We start from the raw sequence: 22042 nt of genomic DNA, 5'->3' as shown, positions 1-22042 counted from the left end.
TTTTATTTCAATAAACTCAAAATTAAGGCAACCAGGTTACTTACTTTTATAAGTTAAACCAACAAAAAAACCCACATTTTTTTACGGTGTAGTGCATTAGTTAGGCATGAATTAAAGCATATTAGTGCATCTGTATTGTAAGGTGTTACCGAACGTTGTCCACATCCTGACTGCGGCAGCTCTGCAAACAGAGCATAAGCTCGGCCAGCATGGATAAACCGTGATTCTTAAAACATGGGGCTAATGTTTTACTTCCTTACTTAAGTGTTTTACTGTCTGATGATACAGCTGTCCTGTCGGCAGATGGTTTGAATCCTCATGTTCCTTCTCCCCCTTGTCAAAGCATTCAATTTTCTCCAGGCTGACGGGCCGGCTGTCCGCGGAGCAGGAAGCAGAGGGCATTGGTTCTGGTTGATCTGGTGGGGCATGTGTGTCCAATCAGTTCAGTAAAGGGCTTTCCCCAGCTTCCATCACTCACTCACACACACACACACACACACACACTCATCTGCCTAAGCCAGTGTTTCCTCACATATGTGCTAATGCTTTTAATTTGTTTTTATTGCTTTTTTGCAGCTGGCCCTATCACTTTCAAAGCATCTGGAGTCTGAACACATCCCTGCGCTCATCACATGAGGCAGAGAAACTTTCTTAAACTAAGGGCATTTCATATAGAATTTGACGTGCTCATTATGTGCTATTGCTGACAAACAGAAGGAAAGATAGCCACAAAAATATACAAAAACAAAATAAGCATGTGATTTGATTAAAGAGGCAGGGTCTCAAGCCCCTCTGTGCACACCACTGTTGATAGGAAGCCATATTAAAATCATTTTGAGACTACTCAATTGGGTTACTTGAAATGACTTCATTCCATGATGTTGAAGTGAACAAATTATGTTTGTTTTTAACTAAATTGATTGATGTGGAACTGATGTAAATGATTAAATCATGTAAATCCAACACACCTTTTTTCAGTGTGAGAAGTAGGCTTTATAGGGTTGAGTGTGTAACTATTGATTGGACATTATGGTGTAAGTGTCTTTGAGGTCTCATCAGAACAACAACATCCGGCTGGACCAGAGCTGGCAAAGCAATGGGAATGGGAATGGGAATGGGAATGGTATGAGAGTGTATTTTGTTGCCGAGGATCTGAATAACACAGCATAACCATGAGTTGTGAGGTATGAATTAATTGATTAGGTGTATTCTTGACTGAAATAATAACTCTTGACTTAAACTGTGTCCTCAAAAGGGCTACTCCATAGTTTAGGAGCCAAATATGAAAATGGATCTATACCGGTACATCCTTTTGTGGATTTTTGATATTCTAGGAACTAATAATATAAGAATATCTAGTGTTCAAAGCTTGCTCAAGAAATTCCCACTGAAGTGTTCCCCTGGAAATGTAATTGTCTCACCCCTTTTGCATTCTTGATTTTTGCCTTTGTGTAAATTTCATGCAGATTCACAAGTATTAAGGTTATGGCAACAATTTATGTCAGAATTTATGTAAAAGAGATTAATCTCACAAGTAAATGTCCCTGTAATTTATCACTCAAAAATAATAGAGGTTTAAATATGCTCACCTTTTTAACATAATGCCACAAGGCGAAAAAATGTAATGGTCCAAAACAGTACAAGGTGACATCGTGTGTCTAAGAACATGCAACAGCTACATCAGCCTACGTACGTGTGTGTGTGTGTGTGTGTGTGTGTGTGTGTGTGTGTGTGCGTGTGTGTGTGCGCGCGTGTGTGTGTGTATGTGTGTGTGTGTGTGTGTGTGTGTGTGTGTGCGTGCGTGCGTGCGTGCGCGTGTGTGTGTGTGTGTGGCCTGGTAAACCCTACATTATGGGGACAAAATGTCCCCACAAAGATGGCAATATCCAAAATCCTTGTCCTTGTGATTGATAAATCACACTTAGTGATGTTTTATGAAAATGTAGAAATGCAGAATGTTTCCTGTGATGGATAGGTTTAGGGGTAGTGTGTGTGTATGTGTGTGGGCATGTTTTGTGACATATGAGGACACAAATGTGTATAATGACATGGGTATGACATATTATTACAAGGAGAGGGTGAAATATGAGGACATTACCCATGTCCCCACTTTTCAAAATGCTTATAAATCATACAGGATGAGTTTTTTTAGAAAGTAAAAATGCAGAATGTTTTCTGTGTTGGGAAGGTTTAGGGGCTGTGTATGTATGTGTGTGTGTGTGTGTGTGTGTGTGTGTGTGTGTGTGTGTGTGTGTGTGTGTGTGTGTGTGTGTGTGTGTGTGTGTGAGTGTGTGTGTGTGTGTGTGTGTGTGTGTGTGTGTGTGTGTGTGTGAGAGCCTGTTTATGTGGTTTATGAGTATTATGAGCATGGGTATTACACTGGTATTACACTATAAATGTGGTTTATGAGGACATATCAAATGTCCCCATAATTCAAATGGCCTTAAAAACATACTAAATGATGTTTTTTTGAGAAAGTAAAAATGCAGAATGTTTCCTGTGATGGGTAGTTTTAGGGGCAGGGGCAGTGTAAGGGGATAGAAAATACGGTTTGTACAGTATAAAAACCATTACGCCTATGGATTGTCCCCATATGTCACAAAAACAAACGTGTGTGTGTGTGTGTGTGTTGGGTAGTTTTAGGGGCAGGGGCAGTGTAGGGGGATAGAAAATATGGTTTGTACAGTATAAAAACTATAGCGTCTATGGAAAGTCCCCATAAAACATGGAAACACAACATGTGTGTGTGTGTGTGTGTGTGTGTGTGTGTGTGTGTGTGTGTGTGTGTGTGTCAGCTCGTGGTGGGTAAGAGTGGTAAAAACACATAAAAAACACACATGGAAAGATCCTTGTCAGGTTGCAGTTAGTCACACTCCTGCGTCTCTAATTGAATTAGCATTGACAGCTCACCACAGGCCAGGCTGTGGACTCCAAACACTCAGCGAGCGGTGTGTGTGTGTGTGTGTGGTGGGAGGGTGCATATGCCCTGAAATCAATTACCTGCACACGGAGCCGGGGCGATCGACACATCCTGTATGTCAGCTTCAGACGGACAGCAGCATCTGCAGACACCTGACTGCACTGACCTCACAGAGGCTCTTCAAAGAGCAGCGCACTCACAGCGGCTCTAAATCACCTGTTTGGCTCCGACACCTGATCCGGAGACCGAAAGGGTTCCACCAAAAGGGACGTGGATCGGATGGATCAAATGGATAAATGTCATATACAGGAAGTTGACAGGGCCAAGGACATGCCAAAATCACTGCCCCTTTTCCCTCCTGTACTGAGATGTCCATCGGGAGAAAACCATTTAATTTGCATATGCTCATTAAAGTGGCAAAGTAATTCCAAAATGGCAGTATTTTCTACACCAGGGGTGTCCAATACTGGTGTTGGAGGGCTACCACCCTATCTACTTAGTAAAAATGTTTGTTTTGTATTTGTCTTTATTGGCTGTATGTCTTGTATCTTTTATGGTTGAACTTGCAGTGTGTTATGTAAGGGATAATGTACACCCAGCCGGTTGTTATCGCAGATTGTCATCTGCAAGCAAGTTTTTTGTTTGTTTTTTGTGGTGTGTGTGTTGTGTGAAGTTACTAAACGTAATTTCGGGAGGAGTACGGCCATCTAATCTTTCAATTAATACCAAGGAATAAAACCAGCAGCTTCCCTCTTCCCCTTTTTAGTTCCTGAAGCATCCCTCCTCCTCCCCTGCTCCTCCTTTTGACACCACACTGGTGGTGGTTGAGGAGAGATCCCTGACACAAGTGTAAAGCGCTTTGGGTGTACAGTTGTACATATGAAAGCGCTATATATTAACAGAAGTTCCCTTTCAAAGCCTACAGCGAGCGGCCGGTTTGGACTACAGCCCTGCACTTCCTTCAGGAATGACGTCACTAGAACCGTTTGTTGACTAACCCTCCGCCCACAAGAACACGCAAAATAGGGGGCGTGGTCTCGTTGCTCTCCCACGTGGAGAAGAGCGCGCATTCAGCGCTTGCATCTCCCCGTTATGGTAAGAGGCGGGACCTTTCTGGGCAAAATGCGCTAAGCTGCTGTCCAATCACAACACGGGAAGCGCTGGCCCAATCAGAACTCGTTACGTGTTTCTGAAGGAGGGACTTCATATAACAAGGAAATCATCAGGCCGTTTTTAGGACGGAGGAAACACCGGTATACAGAGTATATTGTAAATTGTGTGAAAAATACTGTGTTTTTTTACACGCCAAACATGAACTCATGTTATATTGCACACTGTAAACATAATCAAAGCTTCGAAAACACGCAAAGAACGGGACCTTTAACATCTGGGCCAGGGGACTACAGAAGAAAAATAGCCTTTTGGCTAATTCTGTCTCTTTTTACTCGTGTGTTAATGTGTTTTTATGAAATGGCATTGTCCCCTTACAAATAAAGTAATCTACATTTGTTTGTGCATATCTGTATATGCACATGTATATGGGTGTGTGTGAGAGTGAGAGGAAATTAAAGGTGCACTATGCAGCTTTTGTCCACTGGAGGGTGCCTATGCAAAACAAATGCGTAGTTTGATGACGCAAAGTCAATCAATCAATCAACTTTATTTATATTGCGCTTTTACAATCACGATTGTGTCAAAGCAGCTTCACAGTGTCAAACAGGGTAATATTGCGACAAAATTAGATTTGGCTGTACAGTCGTACTGGAGAAAACAGTGATGTTATCAGCTTATTTTAATTTATCATATAGCGACAATGTTGGCAGATCAGTATTATAGTTTATAGAATTAAATAACACCTAATTCATATATTTTATTTGTATAATAAGTTGAATAACTTTAATCATATTTTTAGTGTCCCCAACTGAGCAAGCCAAGCCAAAGGCGACAGTGGCAAAGAACCAAAACTCCATCGGGGCATGATGGAGAAAAATAAACCTTGGGAGAAACCAGACTCCGTCGGGGTGCCAGTTCTCCTCTGGCCTATTAACACACCGTGTAAGATTATTATTCTGGCAACCTTACAGGTCGGAAATCATATTAGATTGGAATATTCAAAATTTCAGGGTATCACGGAAGAGACAGATTTATTTAGGATGGGGCGTCAATTACACAAGAGTATGAATACATGAAAGATCGGAATTATAGCGCCGAAGACGGGTTTTGAGCATGTCGTGCCGGTGAGGCAAATTCAGAGGAGATACCATTTGACACGGCTCAGCAGACACTCCAGGATGCGTTGGTCATGTCCAGGCAGGTCCACCATCCGATCCGGACAGGGCCCAGATCCGGGATAAACCTCGGGATAAACAGAGAGACTAACATTAGCGTAGATGTCACTCTTTTTATGATGTAACGAGTACATCAGGTGTTATGGGAAGTGTTCACGGTTCTGGCTGACCTAGTTAATGCAGCCTAACAATCAGTCAATTGATCTGAATAATGAAAGTTAAAAATGTTCTATGTGTATGCCATAGTAAAGAGATGTGTTTTTAGTCTAGATTTAAACTGACAGAGTGTGTCTGCTTCCCAAACAATGCTAGGAAGACTATTCCACAATTTAGGAGCTAAATAGGAAAATGATCGACCGCCTGCAGTTGATTTAGATATTCTAGGTATTATCAACTGGCCAGAGTTTTGAGACCGCAATCGACGTGATGGGGTATAATGCGTTAAGAGCTCGCTTAAGTACCGGGGAGCTAAACTATTTAGTGCTTTGTAAGTAATAAGCAAGATTTTAAAATGTATGCGATGTTTAATAGGGAGCCAGTGCAGTGTTGACAGAACTGGACTAATATGATCATACTTCCTGGTTCTAGTAAGAACTCTAGCTGCTGCATTTTGGACTAGCTGGAGTTTGTTTATTAAGCGAGCAGGGCGACCACCCAGTAGAGCATTACAATAATCTAGCCTTGAGCTCATGAACGCATGTACTAACTGTTCAGCATTTTGCATTGAAAGCATGTGCCGTAATTTAGATATATTTTTAAGATGATAGAATGCGGTTTTACAGATGCTAGAAACGTGGCTTTCAAATGAAAGATTGGTATCAAAGACCACACCCAGGTTCCTCACTGACGACGAGGGCTTGACAGAGCAGTCATCAAGTGTTAGACAGTATTCTCGGTTACTACTTGTGGAGCTTTTCTGTCCAATAATTAAAAATTCAGTTTTATCTGAATTAAGTTGCAGAAAATTACTATTCATCCAATTTTTTATATCAGCTATGCATTCTGTTAATCTTGTGAATTGGTAGGTTTCATCCGGGCGTGAGGAAATATAGAGCTGAGTATCGTCAGCATAACAATGAAAACTAACGCCATGTTTCCTAATGATATCTCCCAATGGTAGCATATACAGGGTGAAAAGCAACGGTCCTAACACTGAGCCTTGCGGTACCCCATACTGAACTTGTGATCGGTGTGACATCTCTTCATTTACTGCTACAAACTGATAACGGTCAGATAAGTACGATTTAAACCATGCCAAAGCAGTTCCACTAACGCCAACATAATTTTCGATTCTATTCAGAAGAATATTGTGATCGATAGTATCAAATGCAGCGCTAAGATCAAGTAACACTAATAGAGAGATACAACCACGATCAGATGATAAGAGTAAATCATTTGTAACTCTAATTAGAGCAGTCTCAGTGCTATGATACGGTCTAAATCCTGACTGGAAATCCTCACATATACCATTTCTTTCTAAAAAGGAACATAATTGTGAAGACACGGCCTTTTCTAGTATTTTTGATAGAAACGGTAGATTCGAGATTGGCCTGTAATTGACTAATTCTTTAGGATCAAGTTGCGTTTTTTTAATAAGTGGTTTAATTATAGCCAACTTAAAAGTTTTCGGTACATATCCTAATGTCAAAGATGAATTAATGATATTAAGCAGAGGATCTATGACCTCTGGAAGTATCTCTTTTAATAGCCTAGTCGGTATAGGGTCAAGCATACATGTTGTTGATTTTGATGATTTTACAAGTTTAGCCAGTTCTTCTCCTCCTATAGCAGTGAATGAGTGTAATTTTTCCTCAGTGACCCTGCAGTGCTCTGTCTGAAGTGATACTGTAATAGACGGCTGCATGGTTATAATTTTATTCCTAATATTATCAATCTTACTAGTAAAGAAGTTCATAAAGTCATTACTGCTGTGTTGTTTACAAACATCAGAAGCTGAAGCTTTATTTTTTGATAATTTAGCCACTGTATCGAATAAATACTTAGGGTTGTGTTTGTTTTCTTCTAAAAGAGATGAGAAATAAGCAGATCTAGCAGTTTTTATGGCCTTTCTGTATGCAATCATGCTCTCTTTCCACAAATTGCGAAAAACCTCTAGTTTTGTTTTCTTCCAGCTGCGCTCCATTTTTCTGGCTGCTGTTTTAAGGGCCCGAGTGTGCTCGTTGTACCACGGCGTTGGATTATTTGCTTTAATCTTCTTTAAGCGCCGGGGAGCAACTATGTCTAAAGTGCTAGTAAGGAGAGAGTCAATAGTTTCGGTTGCAGCATCAAGTTCATCTTGGCTATCTGTAATGCTGAGGAGATGGAACTGATGAGGAAGATTATGTACAAAGCAATCTTTAGTCGCAGCGGTTATCGTCCTGCCATATTTGAAGCGAGGGGATGGCTTTGCAGCCTTAGGTAAATCAAGTATACATGATATTAGGTAATGATCTGAGATGTCATCGCTCTGCTGCAGAATTTTAACAGTATCAACATTTATTCCATGTGACATTATTAGATCTAAAGTATGATTAAGGCGATGAGTGGGTCCTGATACGTGTTGTCTAACTCCAGTAGAGTTTAGAATGTCTCTAAATGCCAATCCCAATGCGTCTTTTTCATTGTCTACGTGGATATTAAAATCCCCAACAATTAGTACTTTATCTACAGCTAATACTAACTCCGATACAAAACCAGCAAATTCTTTGATAAAGTCTGTATTGTGCCCTGGTGGCCTGTATACAGTAGCCAACACAAATGTCAGAAGGGATTTATCATTTACACTACACAGTGTTACATAAAGCACCAAAACTTCAAAGGAATTATATTTGAAACTAGACTTCTGAGTAGTACTGAAAATATTATTATAAATTACAGCCACACCTCCCCCTTTACCTTTCAGACGTGGCTCATGTTTGTAACAATAATCTCGGGGGGTGCACTCATTTAAAGTAATGTAATCATCAGGTTTTAGCCAGGTTTCTGTCAAACACAGCACATCTAAGTTATGATCTATAATCATATCATTGACAACAAGCGTTTTTGGCGAAAGGGATCGAATATTCAGCAACCCAAGCTTTATCAATTGTTCATCCGTATTATATCTGTTGTTTATTTGTTGGACATCAATTAAATTTTTACTGTTGAATGGTTTTGATGGTTTTGTGTATTTACTAATTCGGGGAACAGACACAGTCTCTATGTGATAATATCTAGGTGAAAGAGTCTCTATGTGCTGGGATTTAGCTGTGTGAGTGTGAGCGCAGCATCTTGGGACATGTGGTCTTCACCTCACAGCCGGTGGGAAATAGGACTCGGGCAGAAATCACGTTCATGCATGCGGTTATTAACGTTACTGTAGTGTAAAGCAGAGCAGGACCGAGTGTTATGGACCTGAGCACAGCTGCTGGAGCGATTGTTAAACAAATACCCGCCTCGCGAATACCGGGACTTTTATTATGACGGGACGGGACTCATTCGCCGGGCGCCTGCACAGATCCGCTCTTCCGGTTATGATTTTGAGGTAATGGAGCTCTGTTTATCATATTAGATACATTTAAGTGTGTTTAAAACGATGTTATGACGTTACTCTGTGCGTTCACTTGTTCACACTGCTAAGAGTAAAGCGCTCCTGCCAAATAAAAGCCGAAACCGAGGGCAGCGTAGATATGACGCGATTGACAGGCGACTCCCTCAAACGCTAAGCTGACACGTCCCGGTCCTTAGTTAAAAAGCAATTTTCTCACAATTTACAAATAGTTGGAAACATCTGGGATATTGTAGGTACTCAACTGAACAAAATATATAACACTGACCTAGTGGTTTTTGGATATTTTACTGCAAAAATACCACATAGTTCACCTTTAACATAAACATAGGGATTCTGTGAAATTATTAAAATCACAAAAATGTTCTTCGTTGTATGTAAGCGGATGGTTGTTTCAAAACATGTCACCCATTGTCTAGCTAGCTATATTAGCATGGTGCTTTGAAATTAGCAGGAGAATGATACACCATTATTTACTAGAGAAACCATACTTTAACCTGATTCAACTCATACAAAATTATCTACAACAGTAGAAGTACTAAACAAAATATTATCTTGTTTTTTTTATTTTATTTTCTTACCTCAGAATTAGATGTTCTGCTGTAGCATCAGGAGAGATAGCAACACAGAATGGAAAACCTTCATGTGGGATCCTAAAGTAAGCCAGAGGAAACTGAAACTGTCATATGACTCCGATCTTATCCGGGAATCTTGGAAATGTTAGTGTTACAACTCCTTCCTATATCCGGTCTCCCCTAATATCCACAGATTCAAGGATTTATCCCACTTTACAGTGTCAACTGTATGAACAGTTAATCATTACATATAATCTACTTGGGCACAAATGTTTTTACTTACATTTTAAAAACATACCTACATGTAATTACAGCTATAATTAATTTCAGTAATGACATCTATAATTATACTGTTACCCTTCCCTTACATCTTAACCAACCCTTAAACCACCAAATCTGTCCCAAACCTCAATAGCACTACAAGTGTTTTGCAATAAATCAACACAGTAAATTGTACAATATATATATTTTTATTGATGTAAGTACATAGTAGTTAAAAAGCGTGGCCAGATTCAGAAACATTTGTAGCTGTTTAAAGTTGTTAATACAAAAATGATTAATTATTCAAATTCAGTGTCTGTACAAAAGCAAATAAATATAGGTGTGCTCATGAGCTCATGCTGCATTATAATACAAGTGCCCTCTTTATCGTACGTGTCCTGACAGGTTTGGAGTCAGGGACAGAAACAATTTGAGGAAATCGTTGGCATTTGGTGAAAAGGGCTCTCGCTATGAACCAGTTTTAAATGATGAGCAACAGCAGAGCATTGACACCTCATGGGGAAGCTGTAGCTGTAGCAGGGTGACACAAAGGCTGATGCCATATTGCCATTTTCAGCTTGATAGTGTCCTGAGGTCCATCCAGCTGAAATGTTGGGGATAGGATGCATCGAAGTACTTGATATCTCTTGATGACTCCTACAGATGTCTCCTTTCTTTTTATTGTTCATGAAGGGGAGGTCTAACCTGGGGCGCAACCCAATGTAACCACTGAGTTTGCCCAGGCAAATGTTGCAGTAGGCTCTGTATGTTTGAAAACTGTTTGAAGGGACTATCCTGCAGCACTGAGGGCCAGAGAATGTGATGGGATGGGCTGCTTGAGCAAAGGAGCTGGGCAGGAAGGACGTCATTGATGAGGTGACGTCGAATCTGCCTGCTGTGAACAAAATAAATAACATATATAGAATTGTGCAATTGTACTGTGTTTAAGGCATATTAGCATTTTCACCAAAACAAGCAAAACATGGTTTTAAGCCAGTTATTTATATCTTTGTGTCAGTAGGAAATATCAGTTTACATTTCCAAACATTCCTTTTGCCATTAACTGTAATAATCCACACAGCGATCTGATCTCACCGTCATCCATCAGGGATTACATGAAGGGATAGAAAAAACTGAGACTTCTGGACTAAATCCAGAAGAACGGTGGCAATGTCTCAAAAATACTTGAAGAAACCGACCTGCAAGGTTACCTGGAAAAGTATACCTACAACAAAAGCTGTTTTAACCCTCTGGTGCGCTTCGCGGGGCCGTCAAAAATTACATAAATATAATAACTATATTTTAAATGAAATTAATGTACTATTTTGGTTCAATAATGTTTTTATTTATTTATTTAATATTATAATCAATTTATTAACTTTTTGAGAATGGACCTGAAAATCAAATTCCCAGCTAAAACTGTGGTAAATCTTGAACGCACAGACTTAAGTTTGATCTCTTTTCAAAGGCGACACGTGGTAAATTATTGCTGAAGTGAAAAAAGTCCAAACAAAGTTACAGAATTCTAAGTTTATTGTTATGAAAAATGCACAAAAAATACTATTTTACATTTTTATATAAATATATATTTTCTAAAAAAAAAAAATGTACTCTAAAAAATATGCAAGAAAATCAAAGCTTGTGTTGTGTTCCGAATTTGAGCTTGATATTGCAAAAGATGAGCTTCCAGTAAGATTTTGTTTTGGTGCAGTACCAAACGTTTCCACTAGATGAAATTCACTCACATTAATTTCCAATGCATTACTTTTTTAACTGCGAGGAGCACAAGTGTGACTATTTAACCTTTTTCCAATGTCCAGTAATGTCCAATATTTGTTTGTTGTGTTCACATGGCAAGTGCTAAAACCTTTACCAAGTTTCATACCATTTCGATGAACTAAAAAAAAATAAAAAATACTATCACTTAATTTTTTTCCAGAGAACACCAGACAAAGGGATTTGAAAGAAAAGATGCTTTGATTTAAATAATAAAACTTAACTGAGAAATATAATCTACTTATGACATTATTTTTGAAAGCACTCTCACAGCATTTTTACTCAAGTGCCTTAAACTTTTCACAGAACTGTAGCTTTGCAAGGAGGTTTATTCAAGCGTCTATGAGATGTTGTCGCAGTTCTTCTAGATTTAGTCTGTCTCATTTTTTTTTTGTTTCTTCATGTAATCACAGATGATAATGGTGAGATCAGAAAATTACAGCTGTTGTTAGACTGATTGTGCATACAAAAATCTCACTGGAATATTAAAATTAATGGCAATGGACGTTTAGAAATGTAAACTGATATTTCCTTCTGACACACTACAGCAAAAGATTTAAATAACTGGTGTAAAACCATTTTTTTTGTGAAAATACTTAGTTGCCTATGACTTTTGCATATAAAATGGCTCTTGATTGATCCGGGTAATGTACTTATCAGCCATCAAAACTTTCCACCATTACTAGGAAATAAAATAAACAGATATTTTGAATTATAAATGTTCACCTTGTAACTCCATAGCAAAAGATTTGAAATCGAGGTTAAAGGGATTGTGCCATGAGTACGACTCCAGGATCCCGTCCAACACGCCCCTAAAGTGCAGAAGATTGAGAGGGAGCGAATTCAGAAATATAAAAGCCATAAAAACACACTTCTTATAATGTCCTTATTTCAGATGAATCTGCTAATGTAACAGCCTTAATGTAATGAAGCCCTTTTACACATATATATGTAATATCAATAATTTAAACACATAATAACACCCATTACCCATTTCGTTCCCTGAAGCCCTTGGCGAAAGGATTCCTGTCAATCTTCAGTTTTGTTATCTTAAAAGGTACCAGAAAAAAACACAATCAGTCACTTTGGCAAGAAAGGCAGATATATACAATTTTACACTGCCACAAGGCTGTCAAAAAGACATGACTAGCAGGGGACTTGTTCTGTAAAACTGCATAGTTTTGTATAGTTTTATATTATAACTGCCTTGGCTTATCAAGTAAACACAATCTTTTTAAGACCTTGATGAAAAGTTGGCAGTCTGTCCTGTGGTTTCTTGTTTTCAGAACAATTTCTCAAATTCTGCTGTGTAATTCTTTTCCGGTCTATTGCCGTGCTGATTTACAGGTGCGTCTGGGAACAATTAGTTTTAATATAATAAGCCTGAATCAGAATGATTGCACATAGCATTACGGGTTCCCGGCTTTGAAAAGGGGAGCGCGACACGGCTGAGGGATAGAGAAGAGTCAGCAGATTATTATGCAAAAGAAACCTCTGCAGGGTGATAAAAGACTACACTGTGTAATTATCCTGGTTATTAAGCGGCTATTTGCCAGTTAAATAAATAATTTAACACAAAATATTAATTAGAAAATGGCTAAATGTTAACTTATGCCCTACTATCAGTCAGGTTTAGGGGTGGAGTTAGGGCTGGACCTTCATGCTAACTTTTTTACAACAAATCATACATTTCTGTAGTAATCAAATCATACAAAATCATTTGAATTCGCCACAAATTCACCAAAAAATAATAAAAACATCAAGTTTGCGCATGAGTTTATTGCAAGAAAGCACCTTAAGGCACAGATGTAAAAAAAAAAAAAAAAAAAAAAAAAAAAAACATCCTACATCACCACATGTTGTTTGGGAGGGTTTCAAGAAAACTCCTCCTCGCTCATTCAAAAACAAACTCCAGCGGATTCAGTGTCAGACACGACTGGAGCTTCAGACGGGACCTGGTTTCTGTGGTCAGATCAAACTATAAAAAGAGCTTTTTGGCAGCAAACACACCAGATGGCTTTGGTGCAAACAGGGATAAAAAGTCCCTCATGTCCACGGTTAAAAATACAGCTGTATCTTTAAAGTTAAGGGCCTATTTTTTTTTTTTTTTATTATTTTGCTGGAGGTCCTGGACTTCTTATTCAGATACCTGTCATGGCATCATGGATTATATCCAGAGGTGGAAAGTAATGAATTACATTTACTCGCGTTACTGTAATTGAGTAGTTTTTCTGTGTACTTCTACTTTTTTAAGTAGTTTTATAAATATCTAATTTTACTTTTACTTAAGTACATTTTGATTGAAGTATTGTACTTCGCTACATTTTAAACCACATCCGTTACTGAGTAAAAATAAATCATTAATGCAAAGAGGGGAGGGAAAAAACGCGATCCAGAAATGTCTAATATTGAATTGAGGGCGCGGGGCGCGGGAGAGAACATGCGCGCAAATATCAGATGGAGACAACAAGAACAAGACAGACGTCAGTGACGCAGTCCCAGGTGAAAGCAAAACGCTGTCATTAACCCCTGCTAGTATGGAAATACTTTGGATATAGAAAAAAATAATGTGGTGTTGTCCTGGAGGATATCAAATTTGCACAAAATGTGGATGCAAATGAAGAAACACATAGAACATGTTCGGTACCACTTCCCTCTGTGCAGATAAAGGTATGCTTATAACTTAAGGCCGATTGATTTCTGTGAAGCAGAGGGAATCCCGGAATCCAGTCATGAACATTAAATTCACATTACAAGGTAGAATTCACGTAATACACGCAAACTGGTGGATGAACGAAAAACTCGAAAGTAGAGCTGGAGGCCTAGAAACAAATCAAATCTCGACATGGTCTGGGAATATTAAAGCACAAAACATTGCTATATGAATATATGATCTGCTTGTTCTGTCTATGTGAATGCTCTGCTCCGTCTACTACATATGCACTCTATTATTCTTAAACATGTTAACGAATCAATGATAAAAATAAGTTGTTAATCTAATTCATAATAATTTATTGAATTTAGTTTATTACACATGTTTTATTGAAAATTTAATAAACAAAATAAACAAATGGTTAAGTTTGTTATAATAAAGCATTTGTTCAACCCCCCCCCCCCCCCCCCAAAAAAAAAAAAGACCAATCATCTTCATTCATTTAACATCATTTTAAGTAGTTATAATAACCATCATTTAACAATAGGTACAATAATTGTTTACTTGATGTTTTCTGAGATAGTTGCCATATCATGATAATCTCATTATAATCACAACCCTACAGGGGACAGTTTAAAAAAAGTAACTAAGTAACTTTTACTCTGAGTACAATTTAAATGAGTTACTTTTTACTCTTACTTGAGTACATTTTTAGACCAGTAATTTTACTTGTACCAGTACAATTTCATTGAAGTAACAGTACTTTTACTTGAGTAGAATATTTTGTTACTCTTTCCACCTCTGATTATATCAAATACCAACAGATAAAAAACCTAACGCCTCTGCTAGAAATCTTATAATGGGCCGGTTGGATCTTCCATCAGGACAATGATCCAAAATCAACACAAAAATGTGTCACTGAGCACAAAAAGCTTCTGCCATGACCATCCCAGTCCCCTGAGCTGAGGATAGAGAATGAGTGGACTGAAGAGAAGAGCTGGAATCTGAAGGATCTGGAGAGATTCAGTATAACGCCAATTATCAGGCATTATAGGAGAAGAATAAGAGCTGTTATCTTGGCAAAAGGAGGTTGCAAAAAGTATTTAATAAAAGGGTGCCAATAAATATGGCCAATGTGTTTTGGAGAAAAGTATTTATTTCATAATGTGATTTACTCCCCCACTTTCAATTCTTTTACTTTAATGAATGGTTTGATTTTTTCAAATGTTTTAAAAATAAAAGATAAAAAGGATGCAGATTCTTTTTTTTACAGCCATCTTTGATCATATTTACCAGATATGCCAATGATTCTGACCACAACTGTACTGTAAATATGGCTTGGTCAGTCTCCATATTTTCTAGGGGGCATGTATTTTCTTATCTATTTGTTAGTTTGAAGATTTCAGTGTAGTCCCAGACGTGTGGTCTAGACTTTCCTACATAAATGAAGAATCATATGAAGCTTAAAGAGTTAGTTCACCCAAAAATGAAATGTCTGTCATTAACTCCTCACCCTAATGTCGTTCCACACCCGTAAGACCTCCGTTCATCTTCACACACAGTTTAAGATATTTTATATTTAGTCCGAGAGCGTATGCAAGTGTATGCACACTATATGTATTTTCGCTGCTTCAAGAGACTCTAATTAACCCACTGATGTCTCATATGGACTACTGTGATGATGTTTTTATTCCCTTTCTGGACATGGACAGTATAGTGTGCATACACTTGCATACGCTCTCGGACTAAATATAAAATATCTTAAACTGTGTGTGAAGATGAACGGAGGTCTTACGGGTGTGGACGACATTAGGGTGAGGAGTTAATGACAAATTTAATTTTGGGGTGAACTAACCCTTTAACATTTCCACGTTTGGCTCTCAATTTATAATAATCTAAGTTACCTGTTGGTTTTGGTAGGCGGTGACAGTGGTGAACTGAGTCTCAGGGAAGGAGAAGCTGTACACACCCTCCGCCGGCAGTGACAGTAGAGTCTGCGACACACAGTCAAGAGCACTGTGCAGAATAACGTGTATGCGTGGCTTGTACTTGTGCATGGACTTCAGGATGATCTGAATTTCAAATGACATTAGACACCATTTAGCGTTTATATTGAGGTGTTATTGATTTATGTTGTAGTGTAAGGTAGTCATGTGAAAGAAAGGGACTCACATGGCCTTTGTCATCCATCTCATTGTTGGTGAGTTTGGCACGATCAAAGCTAATCACCTGTCTCATCCAGACCTCTCCTGAACACGGCGAGTCCGGGTGGACATACAGATGAGGAGAGATGCATGAATGATCTGAGTTTCCAGCCACCATCCACTGAGAGCTGTGGTACACATACCTAACACAGAAGATAATGACAATAACTGGATTTCTTTAGGCAATCCTCTACAATGCGACTAAATCTGCACTCCTGGCAACTAAATAATGTCTATAATAAGCCATTGGCTAGTAAATTAGATTTTACTTGCCGATGTGTGTGTTAAAGTCCCCCTGTGGTGAAAAGCAACCGAATGGGAAAATGGTTTGTGTAACATTAGCAACACATTATTAGCTGTTTAATAACATAGCCAGCTTACCGTGAATAGAGCTACGAGAATAGTTTTTGTGCGCAAAAAATAAATAAATAACGACTTATATAGTGATGGCCGATTTCAAAACAAATCTTCGAACCGTTATGAATGATTCGGATCGTCAAAATCACATGATTTCCGCAGTTTGACACGCGATCCGAATAATGAATCGCTTTAATGCGATTAAATCATTAAATAATGACAGGAGTTTTGTTTTTGGGTGACCTAACCCTTTAAAGGGACTTTGCTATTGGTCAACACTGAATGACCAGCAATATCTTAAGCACCACCACCAGCCCTAAGCTCAGTTAAAATGGCAAATATGCATTCATACATGCTTACCAAGTTTTAGTTCTAATTACTAAAGTTTTATCATTAAATAGTGCTAGATTATCATAATATAATGCTAGATTGACTGATGATTAGAGTGTATGTTTAGATATTTAAAAAAACTGCCATTTTACCAAGATAAACACATTTGGTGGAATTATATATCAATAAAATAGTATATCAGTCTGGGGAGTAAACTAAAAACTTTACTAGCCAATGGCGAATCCATTGCCAAGGTGTGTGTAGAGGGTTGTTAAGTATTGCTCCTTCTCATCAATACAGGATTTAATCATTTTGAAGAAAGCGCATGTCATTTCCTAATTCAGGGTTCGCCTTATCTATATCAACATTTGACACTTCTCATCTTAATTTGACTGTTTTATATACCTGTATCTCTTTGAGTCCACAGGCATGATGTCCATGGCAATGGAGTATTGCTGGAAGGGGTCCAGATTGTGCACCTTGACCCGGACAGAGGGGAACATTCTCCTGACAGATACACAATCAACCCAGACATTATAACACCATTACAGATCAAAAAGGCAAAAAAGTCTACACAAATGACACAACTTTTGCCCCTATTTTCTGGATAAGTTAACGTTAGGTGGTGAACGAGCCAGTCTTCCCATTTTTGTTATGGAGTTGACAGATTTTTTTAGTTCAGAATATTGCTGCAGCCAAATTTGCCTACCTGTACTATGCCCTAGTGGTATCTACTCTCTTTGTGAAGAAGAAAAAAAACTACTTTAGTGTGTAGCAGAAGAGTAGACAAGTTTTGTGACATCTATACTATCACGTCATTAAATTGCGTCTTTAATGGACGCTCTGTCGTATCCTGACACGCATACTGTCACCAGAAACTGGCTGTCAATCATCTGGTCACAGTTAAAATCATCCACGTCATTTCATTTCCTATAGCGTATCGGAGAGAAATGTACTAACACCTTTATCTGCAGTCTTTCATGAAGAGACTCTCCTCATGTGTTTGCATAATGATGCATTTATATACTAATGGCCAAATGGATCTTTATAAGAGTCGTTAAGTTGTTATTGCAGATTAAATATAACACAGATAACAACAAATACATATTTTTTTATCAGATTAAACTTTGATTATTAGTCCTCTCACCATCTGTCATGCATATCCGCCATGTTTTGTAGTTTTTAGAACACTTTTTACTCGTGTTTGTAGTTCTGAACTGAATCCTCCTCCAAAGCGCAATGGGTTGTGGGCAATATTAGCCTTTATAATGAGCACGGATCCACACTTCGAAAATCTACTGGAAATAGTAGACCATCTGGGGTCTTCTGGCATACTCTTTTCAACATACTCTGCTTTGGGACACAGTTTTTCTAATCTCACATACATACGCAGGATCTGAGTTTTCCAGTCGGGGGTCAACAAAAGACTAGTACGGAGCCCCTAATGTGACATAGTGAAGGCAAAAAAAAATAAGATGGTAGAAAAAAAAAACGTATCTGGCAATTTTTGGCAATCCCTCAAGAAACTTTGAGAGTGAACGCAGAGTTTCTCTGGGAACCACAAACATTTTTGCAAGAGAACTCAAAAGCATTGACTTATTCTTCCTCAAATCTCATATTTTTTGTCCCATTAAGGGGTCCGTAGACTGGAATACACTACAAGACTTTTCAAATCTGAACAGATATTTACAGACTAGGCTTCATACACTTGCTGATTTTTATAAATGGTCAGGCTATAGAGAAAATCATGCACTAAACAGCTGTGGATTACACACTACCAGACTGTCAGGTTGTTTTGAACACATCAAACTCACACAGAAACACACACCTCTTTGCTTGGTTATATGGTGTAACTTGATAGTGTGGTGTGTAATCCTCAATCATGTTAAGGTCAGTTCAGACAAACGCCAATAAACAAGTTGGCCGTTGATTTAGAGTTTCATTAAAAATAAGAGTCATGTTCACACTGACACCAACAGACATGACAAACTCTGATTGAACATGTTCAGTCGGCTGAAAACAAACCCTGACCAATGCCAACAGACACTGACTGAGGTAACACACTGATCCAACAAAACCTAACACACACGTCCTGTCTGTGTGGTGTGACGGGCTTTTACATGCATGATGCCCAGCTTTTCTCTGTACCAGTTAAGTCGGTAATTCTACAATGTCTAGTGACTTACAAACTGTTCAGATTTTAAAAGTTGTGTACCGTATTAAAGATAAACAGACCTGATGTCAACATAAGGACAGTCTAATCTTATCACTAGTGCAGTACTCGAGACGGGTCGTAAGACTATTTTTAAAGGTCTTGCTCTTGTCTCTGTCTCAGATTTAGGAGACTCTCGATTTTATCTCAAGACCGGACAATACCACAACTGTGAGGATATCACTAATTACTGGGGCATTATCTGATTTATTTTTAATAGCCTATCATTATTGTGATTTGATGTAAAACATACTGTTTAAAATGCAACCAATATAACTTATTTCTAATTTGATTTCTTTTGTTACTTTGGTGACAGGTTTGAAATTACGGAAGCCCTGAACCGCAGAGTAATTTAAAAATAAATAAATAATAATAATAACAACAATATTTTAACAATAAAGATGAAATATTTCGAGATTAAAATCAAAACAAATCAGTTGAATAACCCAAATGATTCTGAGACACTCATTATGTGTTTTAATTTCAGTTTCACATTTAGCCTAGACATATTTTATTTTGCCATTATATTTCTATAGTGAAAATGATTTTTTATTATTATTTAAAATAATCTCAACATTATTTATGTAGGTATGAATTCAATTTTCAGTCATACAGTATAAAAAGTGACCAGCACCAAAACATGACATTAAAACCAGGACGAAACCCAGTTTTTGACAAGCTCGTTTGCTGTAATATACAGATCTGCTGCCTGGTTAAATCGTCAATGATTAACAAATATCAGGTCTATATTGCCACCTACCTCCCGACTTTAGTGATGATCATCTCAGTGCCGATCTCATGAAATCTCTTCCACAGGTCAGATCCCTGAAGATCCACCCGAACTTCAGGTTTTCTCAGCTTCACGCTTTTTTTCTTCCTGTCGTTTCGCTGATCTTCAAAAGTAATCAAAACAAAATGGTATCGCTCAGCACAAATATAAAACTATTTTTAGACAAAGCTAGAATGTTCCCCCTCCCACTCAAACCTGTTGGTGTGTCATATTCCAAGGCACACTGCAATTTCTCATTCTTCATATTTTCCACCTTCATCTTCTTGCAACTTTTCCCTGAAGCATCCCCAGGAGCTCGCGTGCTTCTCTGCATCCTGACAAGAGCTCAGATGACACGAGAGTGAGTCGCCGTCAGTCTGTCAGAGCATCGGGATCGATAGATCTCTTTATTTCTCATCCTCTCAAGACTAAACAGTCCGAGACAGTCTTCATTTGGCCATTGGAAAGGAGATTATCCTGTTCTCAAATCTACAGGCACCAATAGGATCTCAGAGGAGGACTGGAGGAAAGAAACTCCCAGTCCCAGTAGGCAGCACGTTTTTTTTAATGTGTGTGTGTGTGTGTATAAGTTTGAACAGTCAGATAACGCTATGATCTCTGTCTTAAAAAAAAAAAAGTTACAGTGCATTTTTACCGTGTTTGTGTTCATCCCAAATGCCCATTGCATCCTGCTGAAAAATCTATAAAGATCTATAATACAGTCAGTCAGGTCTCATACGTAGGTATTCATATCAAATGTACAGGTACAAAACAATTTTTTTGTGTAGCTACGTTTGGGTTTATGCTAAATATGGCAGCATAAGTATTAGTATAGAAACGTAACATAGCCAGTTTACGAATCCTTTATATCACAAATGTATTTAGTTACGTGTTTATGTAAAATGTGTAGCCACCTTGAATGCAATGTAAGTCGCTTTGGATAAAAGCGTCTGCCAAATGCATGCATATATATATATATATATATATATATATATATATATATATATATATATATATATATATATATATATATATATATATATATATATATAGCCTATATATATATATATATATATATATATATATATATATATATAGCCTATATATATATATATATATATAGCCTATATATATATATATATATATATATATATATAGCCTATATATATATATATATATATATATATATATATAGCCTATATATATATATATATATATATATATATATATATAGCCTATATATATATATATATATATATATATATATATATATAGCCTATATATATATATATATATATATATATATATATATATAGCCTATATATATATATATATATATATATATATATATATATATATATATATATTGATACCTAAACAGTAGCCTATCCCTAAACCTTATTGCAAAAAAAAAAATAAACGAAATAATAATAATACATTTTAGTTACAATAGAAATAAACGGCTCAATCTGTAGGGTACATTTCACATCTTCAAAGAAAGTCAAACATCAACTAAAAAGTACAAAATGCATACGCTTTCTCAATAAAATGACTTGGTCTCAGTTGATTTGCATCAGTGTAATATATCTGCTAGTTGCCAAGATTAATCATGAAACACCATTTTGATTTTACAAGGGAAATTATGTTTTCCCTGGTGAATTTGTCAACTATGTAACAAACTATGTAATACACACTCTGATTAAGTATAGTTGTGGTCATTGTCAGAGATGTCCTGCAAAACGCCAACCTGTGTGGGTATAAAATGTAGAGTAAGATCCCCCTTTTAAGAAAAGCGTGCATTTACTTATAGATTGTAATTTATTTAGATTTTAGCATGTGCAGGATGATAATGCGTCATTTAATGCAATTTTTCTTCCAGCAGCAAAAACAAACGTGTATTGATCCTTAGAATGAATACCTGGCAACCTTAAGACAACATCTGTTAAAGGCAAAAAATCATTAGCTAATGATTTATAAAGGGTTCATAATGTTATGACTACTTGTTGGGGCACATGACTATTAACTAGTTGATTAAGTAATATGTAAGTGTGGTTATAGGTTTTGAATTCGTTAATAGTCATGTGCCTCAGCAAGTAAAGTCATAACGTAATGAGACCTTTATAAATCATTAGCTGATGATTAATTAAAAC

At 37.4% G+C, this 22042-nt stretch overlaps 1 protein-coding gene across 1 annotated transcript; it reads right to left on the bottom strand.

The window, feature by feature from the left end:
* Positions 1-10004: 10004 nt before the first annotated feature.
* tbx22 (T-box transcription factor 22) lies at positions 10005-20344 on the bottom strand. The gene is made up of 8 exons (XM_067456433.1): positions 20109-20344; positions 19884-20016; positions 17317-17418; positions 16193-16367; positions 15925-16092; positions 12358-12416; positions 12094-12179; positions 10005-10483 (listed from the first exon to the last, which is right to left on the bottom strand). Exons 1-8 carry the CDS (start codon positions 20224-20226, stop codon positions 10005-10007), a joined length of 1320 nt encoding a protein of 439 aa, XP_067312534.1. The 5' UTR covers positions 20227-20344.
* Between the last annotated feature and the right edge of the window lie 1698 nt (positions 20345-22042).

Source organism: Pseudorasbora parva, chromosome 11 (genome assembly GCF_024679245.1).
Source record: "Pseudorasbora parva isolate DD20220531a chromosome 11, ASM2467924v1, whole genome shotgun sequence".
NCBI lineage: Eukaryota > Metazoa > Chordata > Actinopteri > Cypriniformes > Gobionidae > Pseudorasbora > Pseudorasbora parva.
This window is presented reverse-complemented; position numbering and strand designations above follow the sequence as displayed.

Excerpts from the sequence above, each read along its gene's own strand:
- tbx22 (XM_067456433.1), bottom strand. The coding sequence starts at position 20,226 with ATGCAGAGAAGCACGCGAGCTCCTGGGGATGCTTCAGGGAAAAGTTGC. Across the intron at positions 17,419-19,883 it reads ATCATCACTAAAGTCGGGAG|GAGAATGTTCCCCTCTGTCC; the intron begins GTAGGTGGCAAT and ends TGTATCTGTCAG. Across the intron at positions 12,417-15,924 it reads CCGCCTACCAAAACCAACAG|ATAACAAAACTGAAGATTGA; the intron begins GTAACTTAGATT and ends GTACCTTTTAAG.